Source organism: Mchenga conophoros, linkage group LG7 (assembly GCF_057382185.1).
Source record: "Mchenga conophoros isolate Kocher_MC1m ecotype Shallow Benthic linkage group LG7, M_conophoros_male_GT1.1, whole genome shotgun sequence".
Classification (NCBI taxonomy): Eukaryota; Metazoa; Chordata; class Actinopteri; order Cichliformes; family Cichlidae; genus Mchenga; species Mchenga conophoros.
Window position 1 is genome coordinate 43,650,702 of NC_140532.1, and position 27,722 is coordinate 43,678,423.

The 27,722-nt window shown below is 40.7% G+C and overlaps 1 protein-coding gene across 2 annotated transcripts; it reads left to right on the top strand.

The window, feature by feature from the left end:
- kcnn2 (potassium calcium-activated channel subfamily N member 2) lies at positions 1-27,119 on the top strand. Of its 2 annotated transcripts, XM_085279435.1 has the most exons (9): positions 1-948; positions 1,349-1,444; positions 15,646-16,064; positions 16,340-16,481; positions 16,638-16,748; positions 16,827-16,954; positions 18,761-18,769; positions 21,611-21,680; positions 25,100-27,119. In XM_085279435.1, the coding sequence occupies exons 1-9, from the start codon at positions 163-165 to the stop codon at positions 25,373-25,375; spliced, it is 2,037 nt and encodes a 678-aa protein (XP_085135561.1). In that variant the 5' UTR covers positions 1-162; the 3' UTR covers positions 25,376-27,119. The 2 variants fall into 2 exon arrangements, with proteins under 2 accessions (XP_085135561.1, XP_085135560.1); XM_085279434.1 differs by lacking the exons at positions 18,761-18,769; positions 21,611-21,680 and having other exon boundaries at positions 25,100-25,265.
- The last annotated feature ends 603 nt before the right edge of the window (positions 27,120-27,722 follow it).

A 27,722-nucleotide genomic window follows, 5' to 3' on the forward strand; every position in this document is an offset into this window, starting at 1 on the left:
GTTGTTTTGGTCCCCTCTGCCCAATCGGAGGCTCCTCTCACACATCTACCGGAGCCGAAATGGATCTATTCATGCAGCAGCTCTGTCCTCCCGTAAGGACCGTGACGCCCTTTGTCGGGGGCTCTGTGGCGCCTGGTCGCTGCTTTAAAAAGCAGCACTGACATGGAAACCCCATTACAGCTGCAGAACGATTTCTTCCCAGAGCAGCAGCTCCAGCACTGTAAGTACCAGCACTACTGCGGACGCGAGGATCGCCTCGGCAAGCAGCACGACCAATGCTGCACCTGCAATAATTGCACCTGTGATGCGAGAAAAAGCCTCGTCTTTCGCGGGACGTCGCCGGCCACTGTGGGAACTTTAAGGGCACCTTCGGAAACGTCTTCGAGGCAAGGCTGCCAGTACAGTGTCTGCGAGTTCACACCTTCTAGTCATGGTAGTTCATCCAGACATCATCATCATCATCATCCTCACCATCAGCAGCAGCAGCAGCATTGCCGCGATAGGCAGCGGGGCAGCCTGGGCAGCAGCCACAAAGACAGTAACTCCTACAATGAAATAGCCATGAGCAGCTGCAGATACAACGGCGGCGTAATGCGGCCGCTGAGCAACTTGAGCTCGTCCCGCAGAAACATACACGAGTTTGATTCCGAGTCCCAGCCTTTGCAGCCCATCTCCGCCGCAGATGCGTCGGACACTTTAGTATCCAAGCCGGAGAATAATTCAAGCACCCTGATGCCTTACGCATCGGGAGACGGAGGGGGAGGCTGCAGCCACAGCGGGGCCAAATCGGGTAAAAAGAAGAACCAGAACATTGGGGAGAAGCTGGGGCACAGGAGGGCCTTGTTTGAGAAAAGGAAACGGCTCAGCGACTATGCTTTAATCTTTGGGATGTTTGGGATCGTTGTTATGGTTATAGAGACTGAACTCTCATGGGGAGCGTATGGAAAGGTGCGTATAGCCCACTCAAAGTCCGTGCCTCGCAGTCCCATGTAGGCTAGAGTTGATTTAGGGGACATGTGACTCACGAAACAAGTGTTTTTAACGTTAAACAACTTGTGGTAGGATAAAGTGTTCTCAGGCAGGTCCCAGGCACGCAGGCCAAAAGGCCCACAGCTGTCCAGCCATGAAGGGGACCCCCCACCACCATCACCTCCAAAAAAATGAATGGGAGAAGAAGCTGCAATGTTAGAATTTGTTGCACTGTGTCCTAAAAAGCTAAATCGTGCCGTTTTTACTTACTTATTTATTTATTTTGGCACATTAGTAGGAGTTACTCCAGCATGTAAGACAAGATCTTCTGTCATGTTGTTGTGTCTTCTTTGACTTTACTGTCCTTGCTCTTTTGCAGGAATCCCTATATTCATTAGCTCTAAAATGCCTGATAAGCCTTTCTACAATCATTCTCCTGGGGCTGATTATCATCTACCATGCAAGGGAGATACAGGTAATGCTGATGCACTCTGTTGTTTTTTTTGTTTGTTTGTTTGTTTTAATCAAAGCATGTTTTATCAGTTTTATGTCTAATCTGCGGTATTTCTGCACACTTTTCCCCTTCTTTTACACTGTTACAGGTTGATTTTAAAGTCATTGCTGCTCATTTAGTGTCAGATTTAAGTATTTTGTGCATTTAATGCATGAACATTGTGAAACATGTGAAATGTGTGTTTGTTTCTTTGCCATCTTTTTTCTTTCTTTCAAAGAATCAAAGACTTTCTGCAGCCCTGTGAGTGTGTAAATGATGGGAGAGGTTGTTGCACTGGTGCTGTTGTAGGCCTAATCATCAGCTATTGAAGCCGCATTAACAGTTCATTATAGATATTGGGAAGATTAAGGAACTCCTCGCAGGGTTGAGTGGATGAATGATTATTAGCCTGAGATACTCCAACATGACAGTTTTATGACCATGCCTCGGAGCATTGTTGCATTACTGTGCTTCAGTACTCATGTCTTTGCCACAAATTTTCACTTCCTGCAGCATGGGCCTCCGTTGCATGCCAGACGGCTTCCATGTGCCTGATGTGTTTCTGTCTCTTTCTTTTTAAATTCACCTAAATGGGAAAAGCTTCACCTTAAAAGAAACACCACCCAAGCATTTTCTCAAATACTAAACAACGCCATGTTTAATCATGTTAATGGAGTTTCTTACCTTTGCACAAGAGGGTGATTTTAAAAATGCCTTCAGCTGAACTGTAAAAGCTGATCCAGCTGTTTTCATCTGACCTTATTTCTTCACTTTGTTGCCAGTCTATAGTCTCAAACTCAAGACGTAGCCTCATTTTGTTTATGAAATAGTGCATTACACTTTGATAAAACATCACTTCTTACCTCTTGCATCTGGCAAACAGAATCTTCATCAGCTTTGTTGGTATATTTAGCAGCTACAAACCCCAGGAGAGGATCAGTCATTAAAATAGCCCAACAGTAAAATGTGTCACTGCCTTGAGATCTCTCATTGTAAACCTTTCTTCATAAGAGATGGTAGAAAGGCATCATTATCATATTTCACCGTACAACAGAAGCTGTTTCATTTCCCCTGCAGATGGTTCCCAGGATCTGTGTATAAATTAGAAAGAAAATCATACGTTGGTATGAAAGTATCAAACCCATTTTTTTCTTCTTCTTCCTCTTTTTTTTGGCCATTGGATATTTCTGCTAAAATACAGAGCAAATAAATAAATCCATAAACAGAGCTTTTTTTCACCATTTGCTTATGCAGCTGCCGACCGGTGTAACAATTTAGTTTTGATGTAAAGAGACATTCTTTGTACACAGCATGTTTCTATTTAGGTAGAGGTATCAAATTAGTCCTGCATCAGCCACGCGGTTATTGTTCCCATTCACAGGAAACCAGTTTGCTGAGACGCTGAGACTACTTTTATGTATATATATCCTTGCTGCAATGTTACAGCAACACATCTGTATATTATAAACATGGATTCAAGAAGTTGAAATCTCTTTTCTCTGCTTAAAATGACTCTGAGGAACCGCTGTTTCCTGAGCGCAAGTGATTATTTTAGCTCTAAAGCAAGGATTTCTTTCCATTCCTTTAATTGTCAGCAGATGCATATTTAACACACAGGCAGGCTGCTCAGACATCTTTGATCAAGTCCCCTCTGACAGTCACGTCAATATCCACAACATTTTTCACCCCGCATAGCTCTCTTTTTGCTATAAAAGACATTTCCTCCTTTGTTGACCTAGAAAACTTTATTAAGGCAGTTGTTTCTTCACAGCTGATTATTGCAATTCGCCACATATTCACGCTGACTGAAGTAGAAGCTGGAACACTTTGATGAGTCAGAAAACATTATCAAGTCACCGCAGTCTTACTCACTAGACCTGCTCTGTAAATATACAAGTTGATTAGAAGGTCTGTCCTCTAATTCATCACATTCCCTTTGGGAGTAACCAGTCCCTGGGACTGACTTTGTCTCACTATTTAAATCCAGTTCACACTGTTATACTTCAACATCCACCACAACAGCTGCTCCCATCCCTCCTTGCCTGAGGCTCTTTTGTGTCAATTGTTGCTGTTTTTTGTGCCAGTTGTGGCTTTTTTGGTTCCTGCAGATTGACATATGTGCCTTCAAAAACGTACACATGCACATGTGTAGACGGCTGAATTAATTCTGAATCTGCCTTGCTGATGGTAAACGCAAGTACACACAAGCACACAGAACAGAGAGAGACCGGAGAGAGCTGATAAAATGTGTTTTTCTTTCTGATTTTCTCTGTCCGTGTGCTGCCTGCTACTCAATACACTTGTGAAAAAAACAAACTGATTGTTTTCTTTCGGTTTATTTTTTGTTTAAGGAAGATAAACTGAAACAGACTCCAGATTGAATCCTTAAACATTTAAATATCAGGACTAAATGAAGGTGTAATGCCCCAAATTAAAAATCCTGATTGAAGGTTGACTTTTTTATTAGCAGTGAGGTGCTACGTCGGGTGCATTAGGAACGACATAAACTTGTCCAATGCAAATTTTACCATTGCCAATATTTTGATAGATGATTAAATTGGGGTGATACAACAGTTAGCACATTCACTTCACTTCAAGAAGGTTTGAGATTGAACCTGGTCACCTGCAGGCACTGTGCTGAGTGCAAATGTCCAAAGGCATGCATGTTAGGTTAACTGGTGATTCTAAACTGGTTTGGGTGTAGATATTAGTCATGTGATGCACTGGTGATATGTTCAGTGTGTATGTCCAGTTTCACCTGGACTTTAGTGTCTTTGCAGTTAGGATTGATGGAGATGGATGGATTTAAATGCGCATTTTTCTACGTGACATCATGTTACTTCAGATTTTATATCATTAAGTCTTCACTATATCTCTAAATAATCTGGTGTCGTTTATTGGTGCTGAATTAGCCTTTTTTCCATTATTAAATGCAGAGATTTTGTACAGTGCTTGCAAACACTGACAGTGATGTAATACAAACAAAAACCAGCAAATTGTCACACCAGACGAGCTGAAACAAGAGAATTTTTTGGGGGGGAGGGGGGTTCTTGACTTTTAATTTGGCATTTAATTTTTAACTTGATTATCTGCTTAACTGGCAGTTTTGGAAAGTCTTTTGAGAAAAGCTTCTCCAAAGTCAGAAACATTACTTTAACAGGTGGAAGAATACGACTACTGACTGGTAAATTTTCAGTGATTCGTAAATTCACACAGGGAAATCTGGCAGTGGCAAAGAGGTTATCAGATGCTATACAAGTATTAACAACAAAGTACAAAATCATATAAAGTCAATCATTTTAAAAGCTCAGCTGAAAGTAAAGCTACTGAAAGTGTTTCTTATGTATCTATAAATGTGATTAGGAAGTTTACCTAAAATATCAGAAGTAGAAGCTTTCGCTGCAAAGAAATGAACAACGTAACATCTAAAAACTCGTGTTTTATCAAATAGTCTAAACCTAAAGAGGAATCAGTTGCCAACTAACTTTCTGATAGTTGAATCATTCTGTCTTTGACCATGTTTTGTTTACCTCACATAAAGGCTGCCAAGTAGTAAGTGTAGCAAAGCAAAAAGTACAGTATTTTCCCATGAATGAAGTCAATGTAAATGTGCACTACAATGCAAAAGCCAACGACAATTGCTTCATATTTTCTTTCCAAGGAACAAGATGTGTAATTTTTTAAAGTGCTCTTGAACAATAGCTCTCCAGGATGGAGGTGTTTTAAAGATTTTCTTTGGACATTGCCCATTTTCAGAGGAATATTTTTACCTACTGCATGAATCATTCAAGTATTAAAAAACACCTAACTCAAGGATCAGCCGGTGTTGTGTCTACACATAACACACAACTTAGCAAAGAATGAATATTGAATTGAGTTGTTAGACACTTTGTTGCTAGCAGCCTGTCACAAAAGCTCATCCTTTGTTCCCGTTTCTTTAGCTGAACCAGTTTGGCAGACTTAAAATAGGATTTTTGTAACAAAAGGTGATTCCTAAAGAGCTATTAATCGAAAACTTGGCATAACTCAGCATGCTGTGGAGCGTGTCTTTAAAATTTTGAGGAAACAGGGCAGTGGAGGACAAAACAAGAAGTGGCAGGTCTAAAAAAAACTCTCTACAGCTCTGGAAGTTGTGTCCTTGACAAATTGGAAAAAAATCCAACAAAGACCTGACGCAGGACCTGAAAGATGCATCTGACACTCCAGTTTACTCGTGTACAGTTCACTGAAGACTCATCAGAAATAGTCTCAGTGGCAACAGGTCTGATGCAAAGAGTGTCTACAGCCTTTTGTAAACACAGTGGAGGCTCTGCCATGTCAGCATCCAAAGCAGCTGGAAACTATTCTTGAAGACAAAAGTAATTATGAGAAAGCTTGTCTAAAAGAGTTCAAGCTCTATTTCTATATTTGTTTAGACAATTTCTGCATCTATTTCCCATTTTCCTAACAAAATGTAAAGAAATGAGGGGTGGCTACTCCAAATATTTGACATTAGAGCCTGAGTTCAGAAACTAATCGCTTTAAATGATAGATTTCCCATGTAGAGCTTCACCAACCCAAATATTTTTATTTTCTATCTGCAAATGACGTCCCCTGGAGAAAAAGTTTGAAAACCACCGCGCCCACCAAAACACAAACACACCCATCGACTGAATCCTTATTTAGCATTACTGCATCAGCACTCTGTCAGCTGTTGTGTTATTCGGTTTTATGCAATGTTCTTAGGTTTAACACGCCCTCCCCATCCACATCCCCGCGCTTCATTTTTACGCCTCTACGAGAGCCTAATGTGTTTGCAATGTTGCAATATGAATTGCTGTTTCGAAAGTGCACTTTGCCATGTGGGAAATGTTGTTCCTGCAGTGAAGTAGATTATGCATGCACATCCATGTGTACTCACAGATGCCTGTCAGATGTAGAGGCATAAGTCAGGGTGATGAAATGGTTTCCCCACCACTTCTAGCCCCTTAAAACTGATTTACCTGTCAAGCTCGGTAAAGTCTGCGCTCTCTGATTTCCACAACACAGAGTTTGTTCTGCGCAGAGTGACTGAAAACTCAAAAGAAAGGTCACTCTGAGCAGGCAGGAGAGAGGTCGGACACAGGCTGTCATTTGTTTAGGGATACAACTGCTGTGCTGCATTGGCAGTGAGGAGTGACCTACTGAGCTGAGTGTGCTTAAAAAAAAAGAAAAAGATTTGTCCTTAGTTTTTGTTTTGTTTTTAGTGTCCACAAGGAAAATTATATGTATTCCTCCCTCTACACACCAGCTTTGATAAAGAGCCGGAAGCATGAATCTCATTATACGTCTCCTTAATATTTCCAGATGAGTAATTTTTAGACTTCTTAGTTAGGCAATGCAGCTGTGTTGTGGAAGTTAACACAGCTGCATTGAGTGTGTAGCTCTTTCCTAACTTTGACTTGTCCTTGTCAGAGTCTGATATGAGCTGCAAGCTGCTGAGGTGGTTGATGAGTTCTCTCTGTTTTTCTAAGCGAACACAAACTGACATTTTGCAAGTTTCCCTCTTCTTCTCACATCAAAGTGTTGTGTTAAGGCCACTGCTGTGTCACTCTACCTTGTGATGACAGTTCTGCTGAGTTCTCTTAAACTAATGCAAAATGCTTTGGGGGCTGGGTTGTTTTTTTTTTTGTCTTTGATGTGTACTTTTGCGATAAGGGTCTGCGCTGATGTTTCACAGTCGCGCAATATTACATTTTTCGGTTCAGCGGAAAAGATAAAACAACAACGCGTCACCCAAACTGTGCCAGCAAAATTCTGCCAAAGCCAAACTTGGCTGTGCTCTGCAGATTGCCCCTGAGTGCTGCGTATGTGTCAGAGATATGGTGTAACTGCAGGAGACGCTCTAAATTTCTCACAGTGAAATCTGTCCTCTACCTGAGACTCCAGACTGGAGTCAGATAACCACCACTGGCTGGTGACCTCAATGTTTTCACTGAACGTACCGCCTTTCAAGGGCACAGATACCAAACCACCCATAGAGTTGAGGATCCTGAAGATTATTTATGAAATTGCTCTTTTTGTGCGTGTGTGTGACTCCAAACATGCAGCTGAATGTAGATTATTAATGTGTGGCGACTTGGCTGCAGCCACAGCACTTTAAAGAAAGATTTATACGAGCTTTTACTTTGGCTCAGAAATGTTTCACTTTGCTCGAATGGAAAAATTGCACATGCAAATGTGAGACTTAATCTCGGAAGCGAAAGCAAACAGAATTTGCGAAAGCTTCAGATTTATTCTGCAAACTGGCCTCTTAGTGGCTCACTTTGATATCATAAATAAAGCATTGCATTAATGCCTAATTGGACTGAACCTCTCAACCTAATTCACTAATGAGATTGAGTGATTTCATTCTCAGTGACAAGATATATGTTCCCATCTACACATTACACAGATTAAATATTGAGCTGCACTCCATTAGTTATATTGAGAGTAGTGAAACCAGTAACCAACCCAGCTAGCAGCGCAGGTGAGCTCCTCCGGGGCTGCACAGTGCAGACACAGGACATCGGCAGGCAGGGAATGACCTCAAGACATATTCGGCTGTGCTGTCTCTCAGACTGACATGAAGAAGCCTTTTCGATGATGGGAAAGGGGCATGCGCTCTGAGTGATTAGACTGTATTTTAAGTCCATCAGAAAACAAGATGAATGTCAAAGAGAAACCGCTGATGCTTTGATTTGGCCCGAGTTAGAAACAGGCTGGCGCCCTGTTCCCTGGGCTCTGTTGTACATTGCAGGGGATTAACGTCTGTGCTCTTGAACTGATTTTAGGTTTTTTTTCCTAAGGTAAGGTGGGGATTTTGGAGAGAGCTGTTTTAGAATAAAGGCACACAGTTAAGGTTAGGACACATATATAGATACAAACAAACGTGTCTTTCAATATCCATGTGATGAATATAGATTGTAAGAATTTAAAGGCCTGTTTTTCATCTATTATTTTTGTGACTAAATTTTTAGCCATTTTATTATTAAAGGAACGACCATGAAACTTTATTATAGGCATTCATACTGAGCAGATAAGGATAAATCCTAATCTCTTGTGTGACCCCACACACAGTTCACATTCAAATAATATGTCTGGGCAACTATTGGATGGATTGCCACTGAATAAAGTGCACATGTTTGTCTTTCCCCCAGGATGTACTGAAATATATTTAGTGACTCCTTAGCTTTTAATCTAATGCCATTAAGGTCTTGTCTTCTTCTTTTTTTTTTTACCTGATCCTTTAGTTTATAACCTCACAGACTTAATGGCATTCCCATCACTCTGAGCTGTACTGTGTGCTAATTAGAAATGTCACTGGCCACTATATTAGGTACCAGGTGCTAATGCCAGGTTAGATCCCCCTTTATATTTAGAACGTCTTTAATTCTTCATTGTACAGGTTCAACAAGGTGCTGGAATTATTCCTCAGAGGTTTTAAAGCATAGTGACATGACAGCATCACACAGCTGCTGCTGATTTTTCAGCTCCACATTCCCATCTTTGTGCTTTATTAGATTGTGACTGTGTGGGTCATATGAGGCCACTGTCATATGCAAGAAACCATGATCAGGAGATGATTTGAGTTTTGTGATATGGAGCTTTATCCTGTAGGAAGCAGGCATCAGAAGATGGGTGCACGCACTATGGCCATTGAGGGATGGACATGGTCACCAAGATACTCAGGTAGACCGGCGCTGTTACTAAGGGGTCCAATGTGTGTCAAAAAAACATCCCTCAAGCCAGTACATGCTCGGCAACCTGAACTGCTGATACAAGGCAGCATGGATACACACTTTCAACTTGTTTATGCCAATTTCTGGCTCTACCATCACCAGACAACATTTTTTTAGGCTTCTGTTATCCATTTTTGGTGAGCCGAATTATAGCCTTAGTTTCCCAGCTGGAGTGGCACCCATTGTGATCTTCTGCTGCTGTAGCACATCTGCTTCAAGGTTTCACATGTTGTGCATTCAAAGATGCTCTTCTGCATCACTTGGTTGTAACAAGCAGTTGTTTGAGTTTTTGTTGCCTGTTCATCACCCATCTAGCACCGATAACAATGCCACATTCAGTGTCACATAGATCTTCTTGCAGTCCCATTCTGACGTTCGGTTTTGACTCTAGCAGGTCATCTTGACCCTGTCTATAAGCCTAAATGCACTGAGCTGCAGCCATGCAATTGGCTGATGAAATATTTGCATTAACGAGCATTTGAACAGATGTACCTAATAAAGTGGTTAACAAGTGTACGCTAAGTAACATACACGTGTAGCATTTGAGCAGATTAAACAAGTTGATTTTAGCAACTAGGTTGCTAATTGACACCTGATAAAGTTTCTGCCACTTTTACAAAAGATTAACCGTATTTAAATGTCATATTTCCACACAGTGAGCACGACAAAGAAAGTCTATGCACAAGATTTTTTTTGAAAAGAAAAATGATTTCTTCTATTCTAGCTGTGCCTCTGTTTCATCTTCAAATCTTAATGATCCACTGTGTACGAGGTTACCGCTTGAAATAGATTCTTTTTACCTTCTTTATCTTAAAAATAAACTTTCAGGTATGTTTCTCAAGTCACAGGCCTTTATTTTATTCTCATGTTAGGTTGGACATATTTTTAATAATCATGTCTCTGTGGTTATAATTTTCATTTATGTAATTGTCGATATGTAAATAAAATAAAAAATGTAATAATAATTTAATGATCACCACAAGATTTACTTGTGGACTCATTTGTTTTTTTGAACCTCTATTAATTGTTTCATATTTTCATTCTTAACATTAAAAAATGTAACTATGATGTAACTGAAATTATTATATTTATAGCCTGTTTTTATAGTACTTAAACCATCTGTGCTGTAAATAATTAACCTTCTATTTCTCATCAGGGCTTTTGTTTTTCACACTGTTAACATAAGTTTTTTCTTTTTTTAAAAAATAAACCTCACAGTTGAATATTTTTCATCCATAGATGCAGTTTCTTCCGCCTCTCTGTCATGGTTTTCCAGCGAGTATGAAATATTTCATGCTGTGCGGTTAAAGCCCCATGAGTATTGTATTTCAGGCCATTACCATAATTGCTTTTATTCACCAAGTAGGCTTTCCTTATGCAAGCTCCTGCTAAATGTTTAATTACATTGTTTGGAGGTAACAAACTTTGTAACTGCTTTTGACACGACCGGTTTGTTGTTTAAAATGTAAAATAAAACGTCGCTTGTGCCGCGTACAAATAATAGATTTAGCCTCTTTCAGAGAGCTAATTCTGTAAGTAAGAGACCACAGTGTGAGTGGAGACACAGCTTGTGTTTCCATGTCTACATTACACTCAGCTGGAAAGCTGAACAGGACAAGCTGTGGTTAGAGTTACACACTTCTTTGTCAGATGTCAGTTTGTTAAAGGAGCTCAGTGTCGCTCATTTGATAGGAACAACCACAGCTGAAAATTTAATTCACGTGTTTTCTGTGTTTGGGGGAGGGCGGGGGACTTTGATTGTAGCTTCTGAATAAATACAAATGAGAGGCTACGTGGGGTTGTTGTACCATTTATTCACGGACTTGTTGCTGTTGTTGTTGGCTGGTGTTGTACTGTGCCGGCTTGTTGACAGCTGATATTTCCTGCACATTTCTTGGCTCAGAAGCTATAATAAGCGTGCAGTGTGCCGTTTCTGCATTAAAGCAGCTGAAGCTGTAGTCTCGGAGTCCCTTTGAAGCTGTCGAACTGTAGCATGTGGAGCACTCGTACACGTCTGTAGCGCAGTCTTATTGATTTCTGCGCGCTGGCTTTGTCCTTGAGATGAACGCTTTGAATGGGGAGCTTTATTTAAGATGTGAGAAACATGACTATTTCAGCGATTCCATTTTAGGTAACATGTCACAGCTAAAATTACAATCTAAGTCAGTGATCCCATTAGCCTTTCAGGAGTGGGACAGTTTTCTTTTTGCTTCTATAATGAGAAATTCCAAATTAAATGGAGAGTAGCTGGCAAACTGCCGAGTCATGATGTATGCCTCCAGAGTGTCCGGAAAATTATGACCATATGATTTGTCATAAAGTTTAAGACAGACTGATTTGCAAATCATATAAGCCCTATATAAATGATTAAAAGTGCGAAGGCAAGGTAATAGATGCTAAAAGAGAGGCATATAATTGTTTTTGAAAAATACACCCACATTTTTAATGCTAGCTACACATTTTAAAAAGGTTAGGATCAGGTTTTCCTCTGTTTCTAACAACACACTCTTTAAATGTTTGGGGATCGAGGAGACCAGCTGCTGCAGTTTTGTAAATCAAATGCTTCTTGCTGCTTCTTGTTGTCTTTTTTTTTGCCTATTAATCCAATGTTTTCAATAGGCGACAGGTCTGAACTGCAGACAGGCCAGTTTTTCACCCTGACTCTCTTGCAACAGAGCCGTGCTGTGTACTCTGCGCAGAATGGGCTCTGGCATTGTCTTACACAAATAAATAAGGCCTTTCCTGACAGCAAGACAACAAGTCGAACGGTCCCTCTCCTCTTTAGCCTGGTTAGAGCAGCGCGCGTGAATTCAAGCATGAATTTAAAATTTGATACATAAGAACACAGACAGCTTTCCACTTCACCTCAGTCCATCTTACACGAGCAGAGGATGCAGCAGCATTTCTGTAACCTGTTTTTTTCTTTGCCAGTCAGTTTTGTTTTTCAGTGTTGTCCTTTGTGTGTAGGGATTTCTTCAGATACAATGTTTACTAATATTATGTGCTGCAAATGATGAATTATTCTAAAAATGGTCATCTAATTTTCTTTAAAATCTTTTTACTCCTATTCAGTTCAATTCAGTTTTATTTATATATTGCCAAATCACAACAACGGTCACCTCAAGGCACTTTATAGGTAAAGACCCTACAATAATACAGAGAACCCCCCTATGAGCAAGCACTTGGCAACAGTGGGAAGGAAAAACTTCCTTTTTATAGCAAGAAACTTCCAGCAGAATCAGGCTCAGGGAGGGGCGGCCATCTGGCGTGACCAGTTCGGGGGATGGGGACAGGACAAAAGACATGCTGTGGAGCCAGGCATCAATAATAACTAATGATTAAATGCAGAGTGATGTATAAACACATTAACAGCACGTTAAAAGAGGTGAGTGATGAAGATACACTTAATGCATCATGGGAATCCACCAGCAGCCCAGACCTATTGTAGCATAACTAAGGTATCACTCAGGGTCACCTGATTCATCCCTAACTATATGCTTCATCAGTAATTAAAGTTATAAGGCTAATCTTAGAATAAGAGAGGGTTTCTGTCTCCTGAATCCAAACTGGGAGCTGGTTCCACAGAACCGGGCCCTCAAAGCTGAAAGCTCTGCCTCCCGTTCTACTTTTATCCTGTAAGTGAGCCAGTGGTCTGAGAGTAAGGAGCTTTATTGGGATGATACATTAATATGAGGTGTTTAAGATAAAATGGGGCCTGATTATTCAAGACCATGTATGGGAAGAGAAGGACTTTAAATTCAATTCCAGATTTAACTGGGAGCCAAGCCAAGCGAGAACTCAAAAGGGTTTTTTGATGGCTCCACCTCTCGAGTTATATCACTGACACGTTTAAGATGACCTGACTGCTTGTGAGATGTTGCCCCTGCAACATGTGCATTTATGAACAATAGAAACTCAACGACATAGTTGCAGACCACATAAAGTTACAGAGCGGCATCACCGAGTGCCTCTGAATGGCACAGAGAGAAAAACTCGCTAACGCTCTGCCGACTCAGTAACTGCAGTGTTTCAGCTGTTCTCTCGCATTAAGATCAGCACAAAACCTCTGCAGCGAGCATCATGACTTTTTTTTAACTATACATTTTCTGTGACTTACGACATAACCTGAAACTAATCCTTCCATTAAATATCTGGGTTATTTTTTGATTTTCATTTCTTACCATTGAGTAAGCAAACAAATACTTCAGTATTATATAACACATTAATAGGACAAATTGTGAAGATGTTCCTCTTACTTTAATAATTCTTGTACATTTCTGAGCTGAAAGATGAACAGAACTGTGCAGGATGTTGTTTCAGAGGGCTGTAAGCAAAATCATTGTACTGTATATCATAGTTAAGCCTGAGAAGTCAGTGGACACCCCATAATTTATTACCGAGTACATTAGGGAGGTTTCGGACGGCACGTAATAGTGCAGTTTTCCTTTTCTTTTTTCCCCCTTCATAAAGGCGTCTGCTCTCATGGCAAAAAAAAAGCTGCCAGGAAACCTCGATTGGATTTGCTGACAACAATGTTTTGTGAAAAATCTACTGCCACTTGTGACAGCTTGTACAGGCGCAGGACCTTGATGTGATTGAGTGGATAGAGCGGGCGCATTAGAGAAGGGATACCAGTGCGAGGTGTCAGAGAGAGGAATACAGTTTGGAGCGCTTTTTATCTACAAGCCTCACAATACAAAGCAACAGGTATAAAATTGAGATCGCCTGTTTACAACCTTTAGCGTGAGAAGTGGAGACCGTGAAGGAGCTGATATTGGTAGTTGTGTGAGGACACGAGTTGAAGATAGCTGTAGAAAGTGATAAAGAGGAGTGAAGGGACATCAGCAGGAATGACCATGTGAGAAAGCTCCTGCGTATATATGACAGAGGACGGGGTGGAGAAGAGCGATGGGAGGTGTTGAAATCCACTCACACTGAAGTCCCCAGTGAGACAGCCAGCCTTCTGGTCAGGGTGGCCAGGCGATCAGCACCTAATGCTATGTGGAGGTGGCAGATGTTCTCATTAGTATACTGCTTAGAAGTTGAAAATGCTTACTGCACACCGCTAATGTATTGCCTGATGTAATAATATTTTATTTTAATGCATTTTAATGAAGAAGTCAAAATTTTCAGTCATCTTCAGAACAATTTATTCTACAGGCACTAAGATGCTTTACACTAAGGATTGTCATTTATTCCAGAAATTTCAATAATTTATTGTATGCAGAAGCTGTTTTATACAGCATTGATGAGTCTGCCGTTTCCTGGCTTTCTTTTTCTTTTTACATTATTTCGTTTTCACGTCAAAGTAGCTTTAAAAAGTCCATACTGCCCTGACAATCTTTAAATGTCTCGGTTTTGTTGAAAAGGTAAAACTTTAAAGAAAACTGGTTTACAATCATAAGTGAACATCTGAAGTCTTTGGACTATTTTGTTTTTTAAATTTGATGCTGAAATAACCGTTTACTGTACCAACAGTTAAGTTGTCCGCTGCCACAGTGGATTTTAAATCAAGCAATTGAGATGTGGGTGAAGTGCAGACTTTCAGATTTAAATCGATGGCTGTAACAAAGGTATTGCATTAACTGTTTAAGAACTGCAGTCGTTTTTATAAGTAGTCCCATTTTCAGCTGCTTTCAGATCAAAGAAAATAAACACACAAATCCTCTCTGAACCCAAGCTCATTTAAGATGGACTGGGGTGGAAACTAACTCTGCTGTGGTCAGAACAACCAAAGGTTTCCACATTTTCAAAAGCGTCTTTAATGCTGAATGGCATACGCAGGTTTTAGAGGAACATATTGCCATCCAGAAGTCTTTCTCAGAGGTTTCCAGTGTTTTACACACATCGCAACAGTGAGTCTGTGTTGAAGTCAAACAGCTGAGCAGCTGCGACCCCACATCAAGCAAAAATGGGGAAACGTTTGACTTTCAAAGCTTTAGTTCTCAAATGCTTTAAGATTGTTGTTAAAAAGGGGGGGTGATGCAACACAGTGGTAAACATGACCCGGCCCCAGTCTTATTTTGTTACAAAGACCTTTGGCATTAAAGGAAATGGGAAAAATAGCAACAAACGTTCCTTAAGGCATTAAAACTTACACACCTGGTGTGGTGCGCTCACAAACACAGATATGACATTAAAGCCATGATGAGGTCATTAGATGTTGTATATATCTGTAAATATCTGAAAGCTTGTAACATCCTCCCCTTGTCATGAAATCTTTTCCGTTTTCTTTGGCTACACTTCCTTCAAATGTTCTGAGCACAGTTTCTTTTTAAAAAAAAATGTAATTTAATGGCTTGAGGCGATTTGCTGTTTACTCTTTAATGGGCTTAATGATTTCCTGTAGTGTGCTGTGTCAACATGATGAAAATTTCAGCTGTTTCCTTTTGTTTGATTGCTTTTTCTACCCTTCATCACTCTCATGGTGCCCTTTCCTTGCAGCTATTTATGGTGGACAATGCAGCTGATGACTGGAGGATAGCCATGACATACGAGCGCATCTTCTTCATCTGCCTGGAGATCCTGGTGTGCGCCATACACCCCATCCCAGGCAACTACACCTTCACCTGGACGGCACGCTTGGCCTACTCCTACGTGGCATCCAAGACGGATGCAGATGTGGACATCATCCTGTCCATCCCCATGTTCCTGCGCCTGTACCTCATCGCTCGCGTCATGCTGCTGCACAGCAAGCTCTTCACCGATGCCTCGTCCCGCAGCATCGGTGCACTCAACAAGATTAACTTTAACACGCGATTTGTGATGAAGACTCTCATGACCATCTGCCCCGGCACTGTGCTGCTGGTCTTCACCATCTCGCTATGGATAATCGCTGCATGGACAGTGAGAGCCTGCGAGAGGTGCCTGGATCAGTTTTCTCATGCTATGCCGCGCTGCTCAGCATGAAACATAGATAAGGCTTAAAAATAGATAGAATACTCACTCTCTGTCTGAGCATCAAGATAGAAGGATTAACACAAGCTGTAAGAAAAGATTATGAAACTGCAGAGTCCTGAAACGTTGGATTTTAGGCATTACAGTCGCTAAAACCTCTTTTTTTTAAAAAAGAAATAAGTAGCAGTTTGTTCAGGTGCATGAAGGTGTGTCAGTCTGATACATTTATTATTCATTACAGGTACCATGATAACCAGGACATAACCAGCAACTTTCTTGGAGCCATGTGGTTGATCTCAATCACGTTTCTTACCATTGGTTATGGGGATATGGTCCCACATACGTACTGTGGGAAAGGAGTCTGCCTCCTGACTGGCATTATGGTGAGATTATGATGCTTGTTTTGTTTTTTTATCAGCTTGTGAAACTATTGAAAGACTCTTATTAATTATGTAAAAGCAGCCGATCTGCTGCTAATTTATCGTGACTGAAAAATATTGACAAGTAAAGGAACGCTGTATATTTTCTCTGGCTCCCAGGGCGCTGGCTGCACTGCCTTGGTGGTGGCTGTGGTGGCAAAGAAACTGGAATTAACCAAAGCTGAAAAACATGTTCACAATTTTATGATGGACACCCAGCTAACCAAAAGAGTAAGTGAAAGCGCTGCAAGGTGTCATAGATGCTTTATTTCATTACAGTCTTAAGCAATTTTGTTTTTGCACCCTAAGGTGAAAAACACAGCTGCGAACGTTCTCAGGGAGACGTGGCTCATCTACAAGAACACTAAACTGGTGAGGAAGATGGACCACGCCAGAGTCAGGAAGCACCAGAGAAAATTTCTCCAAGCCATTCACCAGTAGGTGCCGTGCTCTTAACCCTGACCTCGCCACTTTTCTTCAGCAATTTCATTCACCAGAGCAACACAAACCTGAAATCTGAATTGTTTGACACCTGTAGCAAAGCTTTGTGCTCATAGATTTGGAGGATCTTGTATTTTTATAACCATGCTTTGACTTGACTGATTTCACAACTTCCTCTGCTGATGTTTGAATGTTATATATGTATATATACACAATGACTCATTGGAGATTCCTGTAAAGCATTTACCCGTTTTTTAAAAGGCATAAACTAGCATCATGAAAAAGAAACTCTGTGTAAAGTTCATTTTACCTCAAAATATGCAGGTTTTACAGAATTCACAGGAGTATGATATCGATTTCTCCACCTTTTGCTGTCAGGTTGACTCTTGTGTGTCTTCTTCGCTGTGAGTCAGATGTCAGGCTGACCTCAGGGCTGACACATTTCGGTTTCTACTCCTCTAGCGCTTGCTCAGACATTCACCTGTCAGCTAGTGTTTTAGTGGGTCCCCAAGGACCCCCAAAGTGCTATCTCACTCCAAAACAGTATTGATTTTAACCTCACCTCACTGTTGTTTTCCTTCAGCTTACAGTGCTTACCAGCACAGCCACACTGAGGCTTCTTTCATTAACTGGCAATCACCTCTGCGCTTTATTAGAATAAATAATAGCAAATACGCTGGTATATTGTTCATACTCAAGTAAAAATGTCCTCTGTTTGTATGTTTGTTTTGCTTTCTGTGGTTTTATTCACACACACATATATATATATGGTGTACTGTGTGCAACTTTGCTTTGCTCGTGAATCTTTTGGACACACATTTAAGTTTTAACGGCATTCGGATGTTTATTGGGAAGGTAGGGAAACACAAATATACACAAACTGTCTGCTGCTGCTGCAACCCGCATCCAGACTTGCAGTTTAATAGCTTTCTCTCATTGTTGCTGCTTTTCGAGTCATTATGCCCTTGCTGTTGGGTTCAGGTGATTCGCGGCATTGATGACGGCTTCTCATGTCCACCTCCTGTTCTCTTGGACAGCCTAATAATGGAAATGGCTCAGAGCTAAAGTGCAATCTATAAAGAACCAGATTCAGTTGGGAAAAGTCACGTTGCTCTGTGTGCTTAGAACGACCACTCAGCGTGGTATCAACATCTCCTGGTCACATTCTTTGTGTTAGAGAGATTCGGTCTCGGTTATGAGGCAGAGTGTTCACGGGGTTCGTGTGGGAGAGTTTTAAGTAGGGCCTGTAGCCTAATCGCAGGGTGTGACAGACAAACTCTGGCGTGCAATTAATATAGAATAGGAAGTGGATTAACAAGTGGAGGCTTTTAATAGGCCTACAGCAATCTTTGACTTCCTCTACTGGTCAAAGTTGTAAGACAGTGAGAAAACTTTGCTCACACATCCTTATTAGTTGAGGGGGGTAAAAGCTGTTGTTAAACAGACACTTCTGGTTTGCCGGCATTAACAGGAAGATTGCTTTTATTCACTGTCTTTCTGATAGGACCAGAAAAGGCTAAATTAGATTCAGAGAACAAAAACAGCTGCAACCACCAGAAACGGTCCACGCAGGGTAAAATGACAAACTGGTTTCAAGATGAGGGAAGTCAGGAGAAGCGGTGGCTGCTCTTCACAGGTGACAGTGTAGCGATGAGGGTTTCAGCAGCCAGACGTGAGCAAACACAGTTTGCCATCTGACTATGTTTATCTGATATTGTAATAATTCATTTGTCTACTTCATGTTTCCTTTTTGTTCCTGTTTTGTTTTTGTTTTTCCTGTTTGTGTCGACACAATGCAATAGAGCTCGAAAGTAAGTCTTCGCCTCTCATGTAGATACAGACCTGTTGTGTGCATGCTAACGAGAGCTTGTCCTTGAACCCAATAACTACCAAAAAAAAAAAATTACACTCCCTCATTTGATAAGTGAAATTCATCCCTCAAAAATCTTTGCTTCACACAACCCAGTCACACCTGCTAAAAGTGTGTTTTTCTTAGTTGGCATGTCAGTTTGACGAAACACACAGCATCACATTTTTCTTTGTCTGATTTAAATCACCGGTACAGGCACCTTGTTAGTGAACAGATATGCGCTGCACATTGTATACACACCCACAGATGCAGTTTAAGTGAATTTCAATTATCAATGATGGAGGGTGTTTTTCTTTCCATTTCTGCATGGATGTGATGAGACTTTTGATCTTTAATCAGAAAGCAACTGATTAAACTCCAATCGACTGTGCTTTCACCTACCGAAGGATGACGACCAGAGTGGCATTAGCCTGCAGACGTGTACGTTCTGTGATACCCCAAAAAGTCATGCGATACGCCCAAGCGGCCACGCTCGCACAGATCAGGGCTCAGGGTCATCTTTCGGCAAGTGGAACCATTGTTACGCCTGTTACGACATTTGCAGCTACATTTCCTCCATTTCCCTGTTGGATGACACAGTAGCAGAGATGCCAGTCCATTGTTGTTGTCATGGCTGGTAAACAGCATAATAGCAACGACATGCAGCTGCCATGCAAGAAGAGTTTGGAGACACAACAACACTGAGGTCCTTTGGATGACTCGTGCTAGAGGCACGGTATGACACAAGTGCTAGCCAAATGTCTTGCAGAATGTTTTAGGCCATAACGGCTGTGAAATCAAATGTCTCCCTTTGGGGAGGAAGTCTTTTTCCATGCGCAAGGCTGAAGGAGGAACCATAGTGGGGACAAAAAAAAAAAAAAAAAAAGCAGGACAGTGAGCGCTTGTTAGCTCAGAGATCAGCGAATTGAACAAAGAGGGAAGTGACCTAAGAGGAAGGTCAGGGTAAAGCCTTGAAGAAATCCCGTTTGTGCTCGAGAGGCTGCAACTGTGACCAACAGTGTGAATGGTCAGCAGGGACAAGGGCGACGGGGGGGTAAAAAAAGAAGACGTCAGACCCATCCATTACTTTGAAGAATAATTTGCATTTCTTTTCACCATGAGTTTAATGGAGGTCATGACAAATAAAGCAACTTGAGAGGGTAAAAAATGTGGAGCAGCACTAACTGAGATTGAAACGCTTAGCATAGCCGTTTTCCCCCGATGAACACCAACCGCATATAAAGTCCCCGTTCACAAAGGGAAGTGCCCATGAGCAGTGACTGATTGTGGAAAACATACTTTGAATATAAAATAGAAGGTCAGCAGGCTTTCTCGCCCTCACCTCAACCTGCCCTCTGACAGCTATTGGTCTTCCAATTGTGAAATGTATATTTCTAACAGGTCTCATGTCAACTACAAAACCATGTAACCCCGAACACCTATTATCTTCTGTAATTTAGAGCAGACCACTACTCTTTTCTTTATTTGTTTCATTATAACTAGAAGAATATAAGAGTGATGTTTTGAAATTTGTTCTGCATTTGTCTGAGAGTCTTCTTTGTATGAAGCATAATGGGGCTAAGGTGGCAGGACATTTTTGCCCTATGCTTGAAGTTTTCTTTAGTGGCTTCTGTGGCACTCTCTGTTGGTCTTCGCTGCACATTTGGGAGTTTCTCGATGAAATATCAGTCTCCCTCGAAGACTCTTGAATTTCTTCGTCTTTGGCAATCTTAAAATTTGACCCTCAATCATCACCTAAGAATCAGACTGTATTAATGGTGTATTATTATTTTTAAGCGATTCAGGAGGAAGGAAAAAAACCCTCTTTAATATGTTGATGCCACGTGGCTAATACTCTACAATAGTGCACATTTTGCTGTTTTTAAGTCCCCTGAGAAGAAGAGTTTAAAATGGTGCTTCAGTAGCATAATTAAACAGGAGCTGTAAATTATTTAAGCACATTTTATAAAGTAGGCAATTTTCAGTCTTTGCAGGTAGGATTTTTGGGTGATAGAAAAATTAGCGTTTTGCATGGTTTTTTAGCCCACAAGAGAGTTTCTGGAAAAATCTTTTCATTTCCTGCCCGCAATTAACAATTAAAACGATTCTTTAAGTTGTCACTTAAAAAAAAAGAGAGAAGAAAAAATAAGAAAGAAAAAAAAAAGTTGTCACCATGACACGATTTTCTCTGTTCTAATGGGAATATTGGAAAGTCTCAAAAGGGAAGCAGGCTCATAGCTGCTGTTTAAAGGTTAAACTTTACCCTCTGTGTTAATACAAAACAGTGTGTGATGTTTTTGGCTCTCTGAGTGACTAAATGGGAATAGTAAAGAGAAAAAAGTTAACCAGAAGGGAACTTTACAGGAACAACAGCTGACCTTTTTACCCTTGCTGTTGATGTTTTCTAATCTCATATGTCAAGAAGACATACAGTAGGACTTGATAAATGCTGTTTACACTGTACCCAGATATGACCCCCCACCCCCATTCCCTTGTGGTGTGTATTGGTTGAGTAGGACGCAGAGCTGATTTCATTCACCCCCCGTGGCAGCTCCCTCTCCTCCCCCCCACCCTTTCTTTCTCTGTGGTCTCCTTTCCACTTGCATGCAGCTCAACCAAGCAGACTGCCCCTCCAAACCCTGCATTCTCTACACATATCCCATGCATGTCCTGGGAGTGTTCTTCATGTGTATGCCTTGTGTGTGCACAAATTTACAACAAGAACAAAAAAGAAAAGAAAAAGAAAAAACATATCGACACTAATAGCGTTAATTTATTGGGTTCTGAATGGTCTTGTGTTCAGATTGAGAAGTGTTAAAATGGAGCAACGCAAGCTGAATGACCAAGCAAACTCACTAGTGGACCTTGCTAAGGTAAGCTAGACTAACAGTACACTGCTGCCTTTGTAGGTTTCCTCCCTCTGTGTGGCTGAATCCGATGCATGCTAGCTGACTGGCTGAATTAGTTGTGTTTTCTAATATAAATCAAAGTCTACAGGTGTCAAATAAACAGACAGGCTTTACAATCTGTGTGTTGATTGCGGTTGACTGCGCTCACCTGGAATTCAATTTGCTTGGGGTATGAAATAATAACGCATCTTCATTTTGCAGTGTAAATCACTGTCCCCGGGACAAAAAAATTACTGAATGGGAGTAATGAGAAACCCGGCACAGTTTTTCCCTCTATGTATTCTCTGATGTTTGTCTCCAGATGCACTAAACAGAAGTCGACAAACCTTAGGGAAAGACCAGGCAGTGCGCCAGCCTGACACAGCAGAAACAGTAACCTGGAAAGGGAGACACACTGTGATCTGATGATTCAGCCAGAAATAAAGGCAGAGAAAAAGAGGAGAGAAAAGCAGAGCACTCTGACATTCAAAAGTACACCACAGTCAAACTGGATTCAGGCCAGCATGTCATGAAAGGTATTAGTTAATATTGCCTAATCACCTCATGCTGTAAAACAGCACGGAAACCTGCGACGTGACATTGAGTAAGGTGGCTTATGGCCAGTGTTGTATGAGTCTGCAACCATAGGAGGGCAGTGTGGCTTCAGTCTTTTCACGCTCTCGGTGGAAAGACGGAGCTAAATAGAGCTGAACATATCTTTTTGGAAGATGCATTGCCACTGCAGTGCACAGTGAAATTCCTCAGATCATAACGTATCCCCTTATTTCATTATCTCCTCCAGAGTCACTTATACAGACCCTGTTTATTCATCCAGCGTGACATAAACGATGTGACATTGGCTGAATGCAGTTTCCTTCCACAGGATTTTTTTTTCTTTTTCATTTTTTCCAGTACATATCCTTAAATTACAAAAGTGCTCACTCAAGTGGCTTTAACAACCATCTCTGCCACTCTGCTCGCGCTTCTTCCCTCGTCTTGTACAGAAATTGGTTTATAATGTCAATTTGCGGTTTTACATTACAGCCCAAGTGGATGTCTATTAACCACCTGTATTCTTGCTCCATCACATATATTCCTCAATGATCTACTAATGGTTTTCTTGCTCTCTATCATCCATTCCACCTTATTTGAGCATGTTCTCCTTTCATTTCACGGTTTGAAACTTGGAGGCCTGTGCCTGGATGCAATCATTTCTTAATTACACTAAGAGGAAAAGGACCTTTATTGGATTGATTTGATATTAATAGCACAACCCTAACAACAGTTGTCAGGTTAAGTAGTGTCATGGCTTCCTTAGTCCTCACTGATTCATATAAACAAGCTATCCCATCATCCCCGCCTCAAATCAGAAGAGGACAAGGTAAGTGATGGATGACATCGCCTCTAAGCTGCCAGGGGTTATTAGTCCTGCACTGAATAGTACCTCAGAGACCACCTTCCAGCAGCCTCACCACCACTTCTCATCTGGAATGTGACATGAATTTCTTAGGCTGTTGCTGACTATTTTGGAAGCCCAAACCGTTTTAGAGAAGAGTAGTTATACGGTAGTTATATAATTTTCATGGAGGTTTTTTTGTTTGTTTGTTTGTTTGTGTGTTTGTTTGTTTTTCTTTTCTTGTTGTTGTTTTTTAATAGCCTGTTATGAGATGGCTGATGCATCAGAAGAGCATTATGTGAAGTCAGCAGGCACCTTTCCTGTCTCCTCAAGGTCACAAACTAATGTACTCTGGTCTGCATGAAAACATAAAGCTCCTGTAAACTGTCCAAATAAAATTCACCCTTCTAGATCAGTTTACGGTAGATACTGTGCTCCCAATAATGTTCCTCTGACCTTATTTTGAAGGATGGTGAAGGTTTCTCTGGGTGAGACACAAGCCATTGCAGACAAGATGGATAAAATGGCAGTATCATAAAGCAGTTTGTAAAATCTGAACTGTTGATTCAGCTCAAGAAGCCTGCGCAGGAACATCTTACCGTGCAGTATTACGACAGCGTGCAGCCTGACACATAAACTGAAGCATTGGTGCAATCACCATCCTGTCATATAATGCAGGTTCTGTACAGGCTGATCTCGTGTGTGGCGTAAGGTGTATACACTCACTGGACACTTTATTAGATGCACCTTGCTAATACCAGGGTGGACCCTTTTTTGCCTTCATAACTGCATTAAGTCTTCGGGATACAGATTCAGCAAGAAGTTGGAAACATTCTCCTGAGAGATTTTGATCCATATTGACATGACAGCATCACACAGTTGCAAATGTGTTGGCTGCACATAATGGAAATCTCACATCCCACTACATCCCAAAGGTGCTCTATTGGATTAGGTTGTGATGACTGTGGAGGGCGTTTGAGTACAATTTTGATGATTTGAGGAGCATGACATGGTGCACTATCCTGCTGAAAGCAGCCATTAGCAGATGGGCACACTGTGGCCATAAAGGGCATAAAGAGATGGACAAGATCCGCAGCAATATTCAGTTAGGCTGTGGCATTTAAATATTCATTTGGTACTAAGTGGCCAAAGTGTATCAAGAAAATATCCTCCACACCATTACAAGTAAATTGTAGCTCCGTTTCCTGTTCTTAGCTGACAGAAGTGGCACCCAGTGTGGTCTTCTGCTGTAGCTCATCAATATGTTGTTCATTCAGAGATGCTCTTCTGCATACCTTAGCTGTAACGAGGAGTTGTTTGACTTCCCGTTGCCATCCTATCAACTCAAAGCAGTCTGGCTGATTAGAAGTTTGCATTAACAAGCAGTGGAGCAGGTGTACCTAACAAAGTGGCTGTTGAGTGTATCCGAGTCATTACTGCACTCAGTCATGAACATTTTTTGTTGTCATTTAAGAGAAACATGAAATCCTAAAATACTTTGAATGTGATGGTGAGTTTTTTCTTCCTTCTATCTTGGTTTAGCAAGCAAATATTGTGCAATACAGTGAAAAAAGCCTGTAACATCTGAAACTGTGAGCTTTATAGATCTGACTCAGACTGTGGAAGCATCATATTAGCTGAACTTTTATTGCACTTTTACACAGCATAGCGCCATTGATGTTTATTCACGATTTCTGACATTGAAATTGCAGGCAGAATGTGAGTATTGTTTTCAGACAGACGTACAAATAGATATACATCAGTTTATTATTTTAAAGTCATTCTTTACTTTGACTTTGATGTGTTTGAACAGTGAATCTTTAGCACTCGTAGCCTCTTGTAACCAGTTTTCTTTCTTCTCTTTTCAGAACTATCAGTGCATCTTGATGTGATGAAAATGCATTTTCCCTATTTTTTTTAATGTATAATAAATTTTCTGGTGGTCCATCAAAAGTAACGTCGGTTTGAAAATGTTAACAATAAGCTTGTTTTATCTCTCCTATTCCAGACTCAGAACATCATGTATGACATGGTATCAGACCTGAATGAGAGAGGGGAGGACATGGAGAAAAGGATTGCCCTGCTGGAGACGAAGCTGGAGACTCTACTGAGTAACTTGCAAGCTTTGCCCGGACTCATCAGCCAGGTCATCAGCCAGCAGCACAGGGACTTCCTGGAGGTGCAGCTCCAGCCTTATGACAAACACAGCCCTGAGCGCTCACAGTCAGTGTCCCGGCGGAGGTCGTCCTCCACGGCACCGCCCACCTCCTCCGAGAGCAGCTAGAGTCCAGGGGGAACGCCTCCACTGGAGACTTTTGCCATCATATGGCCAAGTTGCATTTATCGTAAAGCCTTATGGTTTCAATAAGTATTATCCAAATTCTGATGACAGAATCCAAGATACTGGGGACAATACATTTTAATGGATAACTTCATGCTGTTATTTATTTTTTTATTACCTCAAAAGATGTTGTTATCCTTGCTCTGGTGACATAAAAATAATGGCGCTTCCCTCAGTAACAACTAAAAGGCCTATCGATGGGGCTGTGATAAGAACTCTTCTCCATCTCTATGCAGAGGTAGCCAGTTTTAGGTAGCAGAGTTACCAAGTGTGAAACTATTGCACTAAAATAGTGCTTCTCACAGACTTTGTGCTTCTGCTGGCTTGATTCAGTCTCTGTGTTCCTCAAAGGAAACCGAGAAACCACTGAGAAATCAGTCAGGGAGCATGGCAGTGATATTGAGGAAAAATGCTGCGGTTTACGGACTGGAGTGAGCTGACAGCAGAAGCCAGATGAAAATCGCTCCTACACACTGTCACTCAGAGATAACTTTAAAAGCTTGAAATGAGGAAAACAGCATATATCTTTTAGGTTAGAAACAGCATCAACTATAATGGTTTTCCTTTGCAGAGTGCCCCTGTAGAATGACTATTTTTTGGGGCCACGTTGCAAATAATTTAATCCTCTAGTAAAAATGAATGCATCAGAACCTGTACTTGCACTTACTTTTTAATCAATGCACTTCAATGCTGACTAAGATATGATATAAAGATACGTTGCTCATTAAAAGAAGAACATTTTAAATGTTTGGGCATGGGTTTATTATTGTCAATTATCGAGTTGTGGCTAGTGTTAATGATTCAAATCGAAGCCCTATTTCTGTTTCTCACAAAGAAGCATCATCTTAGACCTGCAAAAGTCTTTAGAAACTTACTGAGTGATCATACATTTACTAATTAACCCCCAGTCTCGCTGTGTCTCACCTCCTGTCCTTTTTTTTTCTTTTACCTGTGCTCTTTATGCTTGCTGCCATCAAATGCTGAACAACAAAACCATAACCATATCTACCTTTTAAAAAGTAAATGCCTATTTTTATATACTTTAATGAGGAGAAGCACACCTCTTAAAACTAAACAAACAACAACGTGGGATCGATTAAGAGGCAGATTCAGCATAACTAGCACACGGTAAGGATATCTCGGACTGGAGTTAAGATACATAAAACTGTCTGTGAGACTTTTTCCTGAACATAATTAACAAACAGTGTGATTTAAAAACTGTGGTATTCTTCACACTTCATCTATCGTTTACAGCATACGCTTTGGATGATACTGCGGGATGAGCTGGAAGAGCAGGGCTGGTAAATGTGATTGGCATTTACTACACTTGGAAATGTTACGGTCCACAATTGATTTAACATATATTCTGATTTTATTCATATATCCACTTTGGTCATTAATGCACAGTAGCTACATATGAACTGTGAGATCTCCTGATGTGTCCAACATACCCTTTTATGCATTATTACTCAGTATACGACCATAATGGTTGTGTATTTTTAAAACAGCCGTTCCAAGGTTCACAGAGCATTGCATGGGTCAGAGGAGATCCATCACAGGTCTTGTTCAACCAGCTCACTCATTAACCAATAAATCAATCAGAGAGTTGACAAAACACAGATGTTCCGTCCACAAACTTTAGCAGCATAGAAACCAATGACAGACTATACTGTATGCGACTTAAACGATAAAGAATTAAACAATAAAAATATACAATTTCACCGGTCTCCATCCTTTTTGTGTGCATTTAAATGTGGGTTTGTATCTTATGTGCTTTTGTAGAAAGATGTTACACAGTTCAGTGCAATAACCAGTGTTGTAGACAATGTGCTCATCAGTATGTACGCTCCAGGTAAAGTGCACCACAGACTTTGTAGATCTTCTAAAGAAATAGGCTCGCTATGACATACATTAGGTTATTTGATATAGCCAGAGTTGCCATTGTGTTGGCAAAAGTAAAGGCATAGTCCTTAAGTATATAACAAAGTTATAAGATTTTTCTTATTTAGAAGCAGAAAGGTAGAATTGATTATTTCTTAAAAGTTAGCATGCAACAATTTTACAATTATACACCAGAAATCCAGTTACAGTATTTAAACGTCTACCTGAATAAATGTAATTATTATTAAACAAATGTGATATTATATTAATCTTACCGAAGCATCAGTTTGCAATACTTTGACTTTATATGCAGTTATACACTCACTGGATGCTTTTTTGGTACACCTTTTCAACAGCTCATAAATAAGACAAAAACCCATGTGTTAAATATGATACACATCACATGGCA

What these genes read in the sequence shown, in the direction of transcription:
- kcnn2 (XM_085279435.1), top strand. Translation starts at nt 163, where the DNA reads ATGGAAACCCCATTACAGCTGCAGAACGATTTCTTCCCAGAGCAGCAG. An exon ending in ACCATGCAAGGGAGATACAG is followed by an intron (nt 1,445 to 15,645) that starts GTAATGCTGATG and finishes CTTTCCTTGCAG; the next exon opens with CTATTTATGGTGGACAATGC. An exon ending in CACTAGTGGACCTTGCTAAG is followed by an intron (nt 21,681 to 25,099) that starts GTAAGCTAGACT and finishes CTCCTATTCCAG; the next exon opens with ACTCAGAACATCATGTATGA.